Source organism: Alosa sapidissima, chromosome 16, assembly GCF_018492685.1.
Source record: "Alosa sapidissima isolate fAloSap1 chromosome 16, fAloSap1.pri, whole genome shotgun sequence".
Classification (NCBI taxonomy): Eukaryota; Metazoa; Chordata; class Actinopteri; order Clupeiformes; family Clupeidae; genus Alosa; species Alosa sapidissima.
Window position 1 is genome coordinate 28,185,988 of NC_055972.1, and position 14,305 is coordinate 28,200,292.

The 14,305-nt window shown below is 42.1% G+C and overlaps 1 protein-coding gene across 3 annotated transcripts in view; it reads left to right on the forward strand.

Moving 5' to 3' along the window:
• The first annotated feature begins 442 nt into the window (after positions 1 to 442).
• Positions 443 to 14,305, forward strand: part of ret (ret proto-oncogene receptor tyrosine kinase) — a 28,786-nt gene continuing 14,923 nt past the window's right edge. For all 3 annotated transcript variants that reach the window (XM_042065774.1, XM_042065775.1, XM_042065776.1), the window contains exons 1-2: positions 443 to 653; positions 13,475 to 13,717. In XM_042065774.1, coding sequence (XP_041921708.1) covers positions 590 to 653; positions 13,475 to 13,717 — 307 coding nt within the window. In that variant the 5' untranslated portion in view covers positions 443 to 589. The remainder of the gene's footprint in view (positions 654 to 13,474; positions 13,718 to 14,305) is intronic.

Sequence of the window (14,305 nt, forward strand, 5' to 3'; positions counted from 1 at the left end):
TGCGTATTGCTGACGCATGGTCTCAGCGACCTGTTCTGTTAGGGGTAGCATTTAAAACGCATAGCCTAAACTGCATGCACTAACATCTTACCGACAGTAAATGGCAAACCTTTTTTTTTTTTACTACGATTACAGTTTTCTTACCAGGTGTTCCAATACCCCACAAACATTTACGTGCAATTTCACTCGAGCAAATTAGAATAATAAAAAAACTTAATATATATATATATATATATATATATATATATATACATGTATTAAATTTGCTTTGTTTTTAACTCGGCGTTGTTAGTTTACCAAATAATGGTAAATTCACAGGAGTCAGGTTTGTTGAGATGGTATCGTTCTAGCTCTCCCTCTCTCCCCCTCTTCTCTCCTCCGCGAGGCAACATATTAGCTTGACGTGGACCTCCTCCTCCTCCTGCACTGCCTTCCACAGACGTCCAGCTGCCCAGCCTGCAATGACCAATCCATCCATGGGATACCCAGACGGTGGACTTTGGCTGTTGGGCTACTGAACATATTTGCATTTAATAGAACACTACTGAACTAGTTCTTTTGGGATTTGTTTCACTTATGGTTACTGAGTATGGAAACAACGCGTGGCATATTTTGGGGAGAAATCGTACTGGTACTCCTTTCTGTCTGTAAAGGTAAGAGTTGACCTCAATTATCCTTGTAAGGACATCGCAGTCATAAAATGTGATTTAAATATTGTCCTAAGATTTGACTATATGACTTGATGATAACCTAGTCCAGAGTTTTCACAACTACGAATGTGGTGATCGCGCATATTCCCCATTTAATGTTGATAACTGATGTTTCTCCATGAGGTTGTTGGACCAGGCAAATTGCATGCCACATCTTAACAACTGGAAGTTGCTTTCATTTTTTTATTATTATTTATTATGATTTGTATTATTATTGAAGTAAGAAGGTCAACATTGTATTGAAGTGCATCCAGACGCCCACTTGCATCCGCGTTGTTCCGTCTCCGGACCTTACAGGGCGGAACGTTTGGAAGAACGCTACACCAAGTTTACGCCAACTTTGCGCTCTTTTAGCATCACCAGCTGTTCCCTGGTGCTGCCGAGTCCTTAATGTAGCTCCATAGCCCAGTATAGAATAGTGGACTTTTATCGGGGTCTGATACACCACCGTAATGAGCACCAATGGGAATATGCTTAATTAAGCCAAATGTTTAATATTTGAAACGTCAATTTGTGCAATTCGGGCAGAGTTATCGTCTGGTCCTTTACCAAACTGACTAAACATTAATGGGGCATCGGCGCACATGTTTTTTTTTTTTTTTCATGAAAAGGCCACATTTCCACACGATTCATGCACGCCAGTGCATAAGATAATGTTCACATCTTGTAATTTTACCTTGGTGATAAGCTGTTAGAACAGCCATCGGTGTTCTTTTTAATGAAATGAAATCTAAGGTGACAGACATAACGAAAAACAAAAAACGAAACCCTTGTCTGGTTGGTGTCCTTCACAGGGGATAATGTAAGTCCCCTAAAGCTTGATCATTTTTGGAGTTGGATGGGCTGACTTAACTCTCACTCACATAGTCTAACTTTGTCTATTAACATATCGACTCGACATTCAAGTAAGCATCAAAGTAAGAAAATATTGCTGAGGTATAAATACCTCCCTCGAAATTGCAACGCTACGCCACATGGTGCCGGCTAGGAAAATGCATAGAGCTATATATCATAATATTATAATCCCACGTAAAACCCCACTGTCCAACTGTACTAACACTTGCTCCTGCCCCTGTGACTATATTTATAGTTTAACTCATGGTGGAAGAGTTCAAATCTCATTGTGTGACCAGTCGTATTGTGGCACAGTTGGTTCACAGCGCATTGTACCAGAGACTTTCCTGGTTTCTCACTTAAACTATGTTCAATACTTGCTATGCCCGTTACATTTACATATACATTTAGTATACTCAAGAAATAGACACTTTCTGAAGCAGCTCCATCCATTTTGCAACATATTTAGGCTTGTTCAGAGGCAGCACTATAAATTAAAATATAGTGTTTGATTGAGTTGTTTCATTGATTAATTGATGAATATAAAGACATAACCAATAAATCTGAACATACAAATGTTGATTATTAGTAATAAATTCTTTCCAGACAAAGTAGTCCTTTGTTTTATGGTAGTGTGACCTACAACAAATCCATGTACTCCTTCCCATAAAGTAGTAGTCTGGAATATGTTGTGGTGTGAGATTTAAAAAAAAAAAATCAATGACGTACTCTTTCACTGAAACACTTATCGGAATAATTATCAAACACAATCAAACAATAACTCAGTCATGGCTGAAAAGTAACTGTGACTAAATTGCAACCCCGTGTTCATTTTATTGCCTTAACAGTCCTTAAGTTGCAGTTAAATTCTTCCAACATTACAGCTCAGCTGTTTGCTTGTTTGTTTACCTGACGTTACTCTCACAGGCTCTCTCTCATGTGCCCACTGGTTCATGTGCCCAAAGAATATTTTCAGGCCCGGGAGCATCATAAAACCACCTGGTGGGGTTCAATACAAAACAAAATCTTCAAGCCACCATTAGAAACACCTGTGATGCCACATGCACTCCTTCAAGAGCATGTTTTTGTTTTTCCGAAGAGACGGGAGATGGAGAGGCCATTTTCCCCCTCTGTGGCTTGAGGAGTGGCCTCTTGTTGAAACTTCACACAGTGACTCATTGTGTGAAAGACCCACGCAAGCAGCCTGCTGAGTTAAAAAAAAAAAAACACAGAAAAACACACACAAAAAAGGTACACACACACGCACACATGCTCAGAGCGTCCATCCTAAAGGCAGGTGTGCAGCAGGTGCTGCATGCTCTGGACAAACAGAGTGTGTTTGTCTTGTGGATGGAAAACACTGCCTGTAAAATAATAGCGAGAGCGCACCGCTCACCGATAACAGATGAGGCTCTAAAACCCTCATTAGAGACACTGGATGGGTGACTGCCCTCACTGCAAAATGGATCTCATATATTTGATGACACCCTTTTGTGCTCAAAATGGATGTTGGGGATGGGGTTGGTTGGTTGGATGAGGGGGTAAGGGTGGAGGCTCATGGATGCAATAGCACTTTTTCCATACTGTGAAGAGGACTAAGGAAGGGAAGTGAGTTTGTTTTTCTCAGATTTTCAGCTCCTTTCCATGAATTTCTATCAGAAAACTGGCTGCTTCATCAAGCGTTTTGTTTTGCAAGCGCCCTTGGTCTATATTTTCCTTTTTATTGTTTCCACAGTGTGTGGGCCCACATTTGTTTTTTTGTTTTGTTTCTTTACTACACACACACACACACACACACACACACACACACACACACACACACACACACACACACAGAGGCAATCTTCTCTTTCTCCTCACCTCTTATAAAAACCTGGGTTACATGGATGCGAACACAATTGATATTCGGAGAGGGCCAAACTCCGGCTAATGAATTGAATCTTGTTTTGAGGGCTTCTGAAGGATGGGAGGCGGCGAGTGAGCCGACTGTGATGTTTCAGGTGATGAGCCCCCTCCCTGTCTCCTCGGGAAGGACATCCGTCTGTGTCTGTGTCTGTGTCTGCGTCTCTTGTCTGAACGCAGCTTTTGAAATGACAATTTTACAGAGACGTGGAGCCATCAGAATGAGATATGTTAAGGACTGTCAATGACGGCAGGTTTCAGAGAGTCATTCATTCGCTCACAGAGCTTCCCTGACGAAGGACACAAACACATCACTTCTTTTTCAGAACTAGTGGGTGTTCAGTGAAACCATGTGAAATGTCCTGCTCTATACTGATACCTATATATCAGTATCCTTATCTCGAAGCATTTCTATGTCTGAGAAAAACAGATATTAAATATCTGAAGTCAAGTTCAACAAAAAAAGATTTCTCTCTGTCTACATTTATTTAAGTTAGTGTCTATTTTTATATTCTTATCATATTCTACTGCTGGCTGTTCCCAAGACAGTTGACTCGGGAATGTTGACATTTTGACATGGGAATGATTATTTCATTTCAAACGTGTACATGATTGCCTGATGATATTAGGGAAATAATTTTCACTTCTTTTAATGTGGGTTTTAGCGTGAGTAGAGTTCAAACATTCTCTGCAAAATAATCAGGCAAGGGGAGGCAAAGTCATTGGCCATATTCCCCATTGTGGGTGGGTTAATTGACTGGAGGAAATAGGATATTAGTGATAACTATCAGTTGTGTAATGAAAAGATAGGTTGTTTGGAAATTGGTGGTGAAATGGTTTGCCGGAGAAAAACGTCAGGGCCTTCGTAATGGCTCCCAAACCAATGATGATGTATGGTTCAGATTTATCTTGACAGCTGACAGCTGCCTGATAAGAGCTGTAATAGTGAACGGAGAGTAACTGATCACAAACCTTTCTTTTTTTCTTCTTACAAGAGGGGAATTGTCTGTTTTTATTATTTGTTTGTCTCAGTTTAAGCTCAAAAAACAATGTTGCTAGAGCTTTTATAACTAATGAGTGATGGATCATAAAGCTGTTACCTTCGAATAAAGGCTTCAAACTCATTTTGAAGCTACAATGACTCTATATATGGATATATATATATATACTCTATACTCTACAATATGGAGAATGTGTGCCTGGAACGTTTGCCATTGCATTATGTAACATTGTTGATCCTGTAGGATCATGATCCATTTAGTTGTTTTTTCACAAATTGGGTATTGTCTTTGCATTAAATGGCATTGAATATTGACACCAAGGGGCATAAATATAAACTCTTTAATGGTGTTGCTTTAACATTGGATGTGTCCAGTGCAGGATCATATGCTGACCACCCAGGCTGCCTGGAAAGAGACTGGGTGTCATAATTGTTTCCCAAAGCCAGATGAGTTCCTTACCAGTCCAAGCACCTGTGCCCGCCTATAACACAAGACTAGATATGGCAGGATTTGTGTCTGCTATTTGTCATTGCATGATTGCCAGAGTGAGATGAGGTTGCATTCAAACCAGTCAAAGCCCTCAGTCATTGGCTCCAAGGTTAAATCAGCAGAGGTTTCAGCAGAGATGAATATAATATATCTTAAATATCTTCAGACATTTTGTGGTGTAACAGAAGACTGTTGAACATGGGCCTCGTTTTTGTGGTGAGTTACTTGATTGGCCACATACAGAGAAAAGCCCATGCTGGCTGCTTTTTTTCCTGACAGGCAACCCAATCATAATCAATGATATATGGGCTGCTTTATTTATCATATCTCTGTTTATGTTTCGAGAAAGCCTCTCCGTGACCCCTATCACCTCCGGCGTCTTGTCGTTCTTCATCACTGTGGATGCTGTTGTTGCTGCTGCCTCCACTTGGAGGCGTGTTTAGGGTGCGACACATTGATTTGTGCATCAGTAGCTCTGACCCTGGCTACCTTATCTATGGCTTTGCGGTGACCTTTGACCCGGGGAAGCCTCGGCTGAGTGCTAATCTGCCTCTGTCTCCCTGCTGGAGGTGGCCACTGAAGGGGGGAAGCTTGGTCGCTGGTCCGGCTCCACTTCCTCTGTGCATTAGGGCAATCATTTTCATCAGAGAGCCAATGGCTTACGAGGAAGACCAGACCAATATATCTCATTTGATACATGGTGCTATTTGATTTAGCTACCCCATATTACATTATATGATTTAGTTTAGCTTGTGTCTCAAATTGCTCGTGGAGAGATCATAAATCTTCTCAATTTAGCCCTGTTATCATCACCAGGTTTTCTTATTATAATGGAATCTTTTGTGTGTTGTTCTGTGTGCCTGTATGTGCGTTTTATGTTGGTTTGTGTGTGGGTGCGTGTGTGTGTGTGTGTGTGTGTGTGTTTGTGTTTGTGTGTGTGGTTTGATCATATGAGAACATTGCCCCTTTTGTAATGGATTTAGTCCCTCTTGTAAGTTCATTGTTGTAAGGGGCATGCAAAATACAGTCTTGTTTCATTGTAAATAAGGTAAAATCAAGGTGTGCACTTTTGCAGGGAAAAATATATAAAATAAAGGTAAGGCTTTTATTTTATTTTTGTGGGGGAATCATTAGCGGTGAAGTAGAATTTGTTTAGGTTGCTGTCCTTTAATAGTTAATTTATTCCACTAATTGCGTTAGTGATTTAATGCCCTTGGCAGAATTAGTACAGTAGTGATAAAATTTTCAGTTCTTTAGTTCTCGTTCAACTTGTGTTGATCCGTCTTTTTTTAACAGCATCCACATGGCAGCCCTTAATTAGCTATGCCTTAGCACTCATAACCATGTTGGTGCTATTGATTAATAAAAAAAAGTCAATACTTCAGCACTAATTGAATTTCGGACTCTACTCCTCAGGCTAATGATAAATTGCTCTGTAAAGTCTTGAGTGTACAAAACATAACTTTCGGGTTCTTATAGGGCATCTTCGACTGGCCCCAAATCAGTGGAGCGCCAACCAGAATGATGACTCTACAGTATTATGGGATGGCTGCCTCTTCTGTGTCCTAGCAATGGCCAATCTGCATCTCTCTCTGTCAACTAAGGGTCACATTTCTATTACAAGCCTCGGCGGAATCTAATTTGCCTCGGTGAGGGGGACAAGAAGACATTGATTGAAATAGGGTCCCAAGGGCATTTGGAGTTCTCGTTTTTCTACACGGGTCTTTACACGTTGCGTTTGCAGTGGTCAGTGATGCATGATGTGTTTGACCGATCATTTACAACAATGCACAATGCAAAAGGCAGGCGATGGGCTTGGTTGGGTCTCTGTCATGAGGGAGTGGGGGAGGTGGAAAAGGTTTCCAGATTGGTTGCTCTGCTGCCCACTTTGGGATGTAATTATTGCCGTAAGGAGTTAATGATTTAAGATGTCAGTTTGTTGCCTTGTAAAGTGTGGTATTGCCCTTGTTTGAAGGATCTTTTATGTCCTGTATAATACTCATTATACACACACGCATGCTAATGGCCAATTCAAAGGTCTAAAAGGACATTGCAGGATATGGTGACAATTCAAAGTTAAAAACAAACCGTATAATTTAAAAAGGGTATTAGCACACTTCACTTTTTTTAGCAACAAAAAAAAATGCAGTGTATGGGGAATACTGTTTTAAACATAGAGTAGAGAAGGAAGCTGACCCATGTAATTTCACAAACACTTGAACGTAAAGGAAATGCCATTGCCTGATGCAATTCTCAGAGCCAGTGGTCCGTGTAATATCAACTGCTAGTCCGTCGGAGCCGGGGCAGGTGGGATGTGAATGGCTCAGCAGGTGCTCTATCCGAAAGCCACAGGCAGTCAGCAGACTGATAATGTGTTGGAAGAAAACACATAAAGAAACCACAGCACAAATGAATGCAATTAGTGCAGTGAATGGTAAAGTCAGCAAATGTTGCTAAGCTAATAGTCAGAGCACTTTTTGATTTTCATTGGATGTTTCCTCAAGAGTTCTGCTGTTAATAATACAACCTTTAGGTGAATGGGTAGAGTATTTGAATAAACACCATGGTAAATGTACAGTACATACTGTATATGCCAGAGAATACTGTTCAAATATACTGTGCCAGAATATATTGTTCAGATACAGAAGCAGTAGTTCCCTACTTTTGGACAATGAATCATCTGCTCATGTTTGTACAGTATACCGAGAGCCTGCTGTCCCACACCACACACCCCATTGAAACCAAATGTAGATGATAACAAGCCTAACAATAATGGCCTCAAACTGCCTTCATGGCTTAATGGAGCCTCATCTATGCATCGTGATGTGCCATCCCATCCCCAGGGGGAGAGCCTAAAACCCTATTCTGATGTAGCAGTCAGTCCCTAAGGAGATCATAAAATCTAATTTCTCCATGACTGATGATTATTGCGGGAGGTTTTTTGGACTTTGTTCAGATGGATGGAAGATTTGATTGCGCTCATGATGACTGGTTGATCAATGCGTCATGTCATTATGACCAGGACTGGGTCTGTGTAGTTAGGCAATTACACAATACCTGAGGCTAGGCACTTATCTAAAACAGAGTGGTGGTGCCTAGAACATCTAAACAGGCTTCTCAATGCTTGATTGGCCATTAACGCACCATACAAATGAAGGCTGTTGTAATGAATCCTTTTAGAGTCCCTCTCCTATGTGTATTTTCCTTTCCCTCACGGGATCAAAAGAGGATATATACTTATACTTTGTGTCCTTGTGTGAAATTAACTGATAGTTGCCACATGTATTATGCTTCATGATATTGTAAGCTATACATGCAAAACAGAGGGGGCTTTTTTATTAATCAATAAGTTATTTGACCTAAAAACTGACCATACAAGGAATACAAGGTTTCTTGGTCAAATACATTTAAACACACAGGCAAAATAGATGAAAGTGTTTTCAGTTTTCAGGCAGCTACAGTGCTACGCTATGGGGGCATGCACATGGGGGCTCATGAACATGCCCCCAGTGTGTAGCACTGTAGTGCCTGGCAGCTCTAGCGGTTGGCTGCAGCATCTCGAGCTTGGTAGAACTGATTGTTTTCGTTTTTTTTTCTGCACTGACAGTACTCGGTGACCTTGAGAAACAGAGATCTATGTGAAAATCGCCGAAATTCTCCTTTAAGGCACATGGGGATAGCTGAGTCTACTGTAGACACTCTACTACAGTCAACATAAACCAGTCACCTGTCCCTACCTGTCTCCATATACCTGTACATTATTGCCTCCTTAACTTCATGCCAATCTCACATCATACCAACCTTTTCCATAGCTGTTGGTCCAGCTCCAAAGTCCAAACATAGTCTAGACTGGTATGGACACTGTCATCAGTGTCAAAAGATAGTTATATCATGTTATGATGTTATGATCATAGATCATAGATATGATGTCATGGGTTTGAATGAGTTTTCGTTTTACTTATGTGGTTCACTTTTCTCTCCACTCTGTTGAGTTTCACTAGACTGCATACATACAAACCATATATGGCAGTGATGATCAATAATACTATCTCCCCTCCCTTGACCACTGTGACCATAACTGTTTGCCCATAAGCAAATTAAAGACTGTGCGATGCCACAGTGACGTCTCCATGGATTGAGCTGAGCTCTAGTGGGCCATGGAGTATGCGTGGCTGCAATGTGATGGTAGTCTGCTGTACAAGAAGGCCAGTTTGGACGAGTGGAGTTAGTGTCCATTGGGTGGACCAACCAGTGACACCTCCACATGACAGTTGTTAATTATGCTGCACTTCTGGTTCAAGATAGAGCTGAGCTTCACCAAAAGCCATTCAGTAAAGCTTTAAGAAAGGCCCAATGACAGTGGTGTACGCAATATTGTATAATGATATGGTATACACTAGGTTAAATGGATGCTTACATGTACTGTAGGTATTTCATTCTGCTAACAACAATAAAACTGTACTTAGGAGGAGACTGTTTGTTCTAGCTGGACCACTGATAACAAAAGCCTAAATGTCCACTTTACCAAATGTCACTCAGTGTCTTCTCAGTAAGCCTATATGGAGTTTGCTACAGTTGTACAGATCTGCAGTGTGCAGCTACTGTATGAGTGGAATGGTTTGCCTTGTGTGCAGGCATGCGACCCTGCACACGCTCTGTCTCTGTCCCCAGGATCAGTTAAAACCATTCGCTTGCCTGTTGATTAGAATTGCAATTGATTAGCCAGCTGTTGGTTACTTGACTCCTCAGCAGATCGTTATAGCAGGCAAACACATTGAATGTTGACCTTGGTTGAAAGGGCAAGGGTCTTCCTTTTTTGGCAACGGATCAGTATGGCTTTTGTGGGCATTTATATAACTGATCAACCCATAAAAAAATTCTAGCCCAGAGGGAAAAAAGTCCAGCGTTCCCATTATAGATGATTGCATTGAATCAACACCAGCAATTGCCGTCTGTCAAAATGATGATTGCTCTTACAGGCCGGGCCAGGCACAGTATAATAGCTAGTGAAAGGATCTGCTATTGTTTAATCCCGGCAGTCACTGTGGATATGAAGCGTCGTAAAGTCTTTGATACAGTATCAGCCATCGGCCATGCGGGTTTCAGTTTAGTGGTATGCTGGAGCAGCAAGCAGTTGAGCTCCGCCATCACATGATCTCATAGATGGTAAATCTCTCCAGCAGGCAGCGCATGTGTTGAGCTAATCGAGTTCCTGTCTTTGTCCCCGGCCGTGGCCAGTGTGCATGGCATCTCCGTAGCCGTGCCTCTTGCATTCCTGCAGAGCTCTCTGGCCTGCCCACCAGGCTTTATTTATACGGTGTTAAACTGAGGGCTTGTTTGCCACAGCGAAAAAAGCACCAAAAAAAAATCTGTCGTCTGAACGAGCCTAATGCAATGAATAACTTTATTTGTGACAGCTTTTCCTGTAGCTTCCTATAGTTTTCAAATCCATCCATCTATCCATCCATCCATCTCTCTTTCTTTCTCTCTCTCTAGCTCTCTCTCTCACTCTCTTTCTCTGCCACAATTCTCTGACTAACCCAGGTTACTGTAAACCCTCATTGTTGTTGGTAATGTTCTCTGTAATGCCCACGAGCTGAAATCAATATGATCAGATTGTATCATTGTGTTTACTGTCGTAATCCATTCGGCAGTTGTGTGAGGTCAGAGCGGTGGGGCATCTCTGATAAACCGAGTCTCTATTATGGCGAGGAAAATGGCACGTCCCTAGTCATCATCGTATGGCATTTAGGAACACTTTAGGGGGGAATTTGCCTGATATTGCAAAACAGGCGGTCTTTCTGCCTGCAAGGCCTGTTTGATGCATTCACCTAATTACCTCGGACTGCCTCCCTTTTTTTCTTGGCTTCCGTCCTGGAAATAAATTAAATTTTGAAAGATATAAACCAATTGGAGAGCCCGTCGGTTCACTGTAGGCTTACTCATGCCCTGGCTAAAGTCTTACAAGTAAATTCTAGTTTAAATAATTAATCAACTTATACTCTAATCCTGGTGTGTCTCTGTAGAAACACACACACACTTACACACACACACACACAGATACACACAAACACACACATACAAACACACACACACACACATACATAAGATATATATAGACAGAATATGTTCGATTCCATATGTAAGCTGAACATTTGAACACACACACGAGTGCACAAAAACACAACTGACTCTCTAGTCTTTCACTCAGTCAACTCCTCAATAGTTTACCTTAAACTAATTAACTTGAATTTATGCGTTTCGTGATGAGACAAGTTAATCAATACTTAAAATTGAACCAAGAGCTGTTTATCTTGGTAACTTACTGGTGCTTAAAAAAGACTAATCCTACATGAGGTTCAAGACGATTGCACTCCTGTCAGATGCTCTCTAACTCTCTCCACCTCCAATACTACTCAGTAAAACCCTTAGACCTTTTTAAAATCTAGGATCAGTGTAAGGCGCCCATCAACCAAGCTGCCAGGACACAGTGGTGTTTTTAAAGAAGGTGACGTACGAAGGAAATGCGTACGATAGAGCCCAGGACCTCAGCTGATCCAGTCAGTAGCAGCGCTGTTTATGATTGCTTTTGCAGTGGAGCAGACGTAGAGTGCTCCCTGCCAAAGCTCTGGAGGAGTAGAGCAGAGGTGAGTCCTGTTACAGGTCCAGTCCAGCAGCTCAAACCTCCGCCAGTAGTCCAGTAGTGCCGCCTCAGGCTTGGCATCACTGATGAGGCAGAGGCCACTGGCATTGGTCCAAGCAGTAGTAGAGATGGCATGCTTCCTCCACACCAATCCATCCACCCACCCGTCTGCAGCAACACCCCCTCAGCATCAGCCAGCTCTATGAATCTGCTTCAGGGATCTTGTTAGGCAGCACCTTCTTCTGCCCTGTTGCAGGTTGTTTTGTGAGAAAAGGAGACAAGTGGTGGTCCCAAGTGAGTTAACAAAGTCATTGTGCTTGAGAGTTCTTGAATTCAAGGAAGGGCTTATATAATTGTGGCTATTGTAAATAAGGTGTGGAGCTGTGCTTTACTCAGAAATACACATGACCATGAAACTGGCTTGCAATATTGTTGCAATTAGTGGTAGTGGCTTTTAGTTGAAGGAATATGTCTACATCTGGTGGTCAGACACGGAAGTAGCAACCTATCTACCTTACATCTGTGCTTTGGGAAATAACATGGGGATATCAAATCCTAGATCAGTTTATATTGAAGTTTGGTATCATATTCATATTTATATTCATATTCAGTGACATCTGATACAGTCCTGCTCTTTTGAAATATTGTGAAATCCTTCGTGTAGTACGAGCCACATTAGTGGATCATTTAACAAGGTGGTCCTTGTGTTTGTTTTGGTCTCGACAAGGCATTTAATAAAGGGTCTTGTAGCAGGCCTGAGTGTATCTCTGTCCTTCAGGAGCGCTGGCCACATTTTATCCATCAGTCCGGCCTCCTGTCATCCAAGCACAGCAAAATTAAATCAGCATCTGAAACCAGAGCCAAGGCCTAAACTGCACCAACAGAAATAGCAAATCAAGTTTCACTGTCTGCTAATGACATTAGTGCGTTCCCTAAATGGCCGCGCACCGTCGTCGAACAGGAGCACATCAGGGGATATAATTACGGGGCAAACACTCGGCGTCTCCTTTTTCCGGTAAAACACGCAAGGACTGTTATGGTGTTTTATAGATTACCCCTCCCCCCCGCCCTTTCTCCTCTCATGCTCTCTCTCTCTCTCCCTCTCCCTTGTCCACCTCTCCACATAGGCCCCTTGCAGGTAGTGATTCATCTCTTTGCCGTATTATGTTAGCCTCTCTAATTAAGCTTCCCAAGGTGAGCTCAAGGAGAAACGGAAACCACATCTTATTGACCATGTGAGAAATTCATTAGAGGAGCAGTGTCATCGTGTCACATGATCTTCCCTTTCAATTTCCGTTGATTTAAAAGCCAAAGGGGACGTTTCCGTGTGACTGACTGACCTGTGCAAGGCATCTGAAATAAGCTGAGCCTCTTTGATTTTGTTTTGTTGTGGTTGTCACTTTTGTTCAGGCTGTTTGAATAGAATGAAATCGATCATGTCTTTCTTCTGAGGAGCACAATGCCCTGTCACATGTAGATTGATACTACGCAGCAGCGGGGGCGAGGACAAATTGTTGGGCTCTTGTTACGAGGAGGAGGACTGTGCAAAGGGGCTGAGTAGCTCACACAAAACCAATATCACTGCCTGTTATTGGCAAAAGACAAATAGAGCGGGCAATCACAGGTCTGGTGATTGGTTTGGCTCATGGTGTGTACTTGCACCTGGCTTCTGGTGAGACACATCTGTCTTGATTTTGAAGTTTGGTGCTGACACTCACGTAGCTTTACCAGCCCTGCAGAAGGCATCTGTTTTTTTCAAGGCTTTTACTCACAGAGCTGGGTAATTACTTATAGTAATGTTACTTGTTTTATTTCATTGTTGTGATGTATGATACCTGTGTGTGTGTGTGTGTGTGTGTGTGTGTGTGTGTGTGTGTGTGTGTGTGTGTTCACAGTTTCCACAGGTCTGCACTTTCCACTGAATGTCTACACTGAGAACATTTACATCGGGCAGCCTGCAGGGTCGCCCGTGCTTCAGGTCCACTCCATGCGGGACACGGACTCGGAGAGGCCGCACTTCTACCTGTGCTGGCAGAATCCCAACAGGCCCCCACACTACGCGTCCTGGTTCCACATGGACGAGTCCTCGGGCATGATCAGCATGAACAAAACACTGGAGTGGAGCGACTTCGCTTTTTGTGAGTTACACTTCCCGCTATAGGCTCCCCAAATAAGATACACTCATCTCAGCTAGCAATTAAGCTAGCATCTCATCTCAGCTCCTTGCCCTGTTGACAGGGGTGTCACTAGACCCAAAACTCTATTGGGCACAGTCTAATCTAATGATAATAACAATAATCTGCTGCCAAAGAGGCAACAGGAGCTAGTTACAAATCTTAACTTATTCACTGGGGCACAGTAGTTCAATACTGGGGCACGTGCCCCAGTAAAAGGGGTCTAGTAATTCAGGTTTATAGGCCAACTATACACACACAAGGAATTTGGTCTCTGCATTTATCCACCGGTGAACAGTGTTGGGCAAGTTACTTCAAAAGCGTAATGCATTATTTATTACTTGTTACTGTCATCTCAAAGTAATTTGTTACATTACAATATTACTGTCTTTAAATTGTAAGGCATTACACTACGTTTACATTACTTTCACCAAAATAACAGGAAATATGGATTTGGTGTTCTCAATAGATCTTCATGTGTTCAATGCAGCTCATTACACGGCAGGAGGTGTTTGGTATGGCATAAGCTAGGCTTTAGGCTAACAAAAGAAC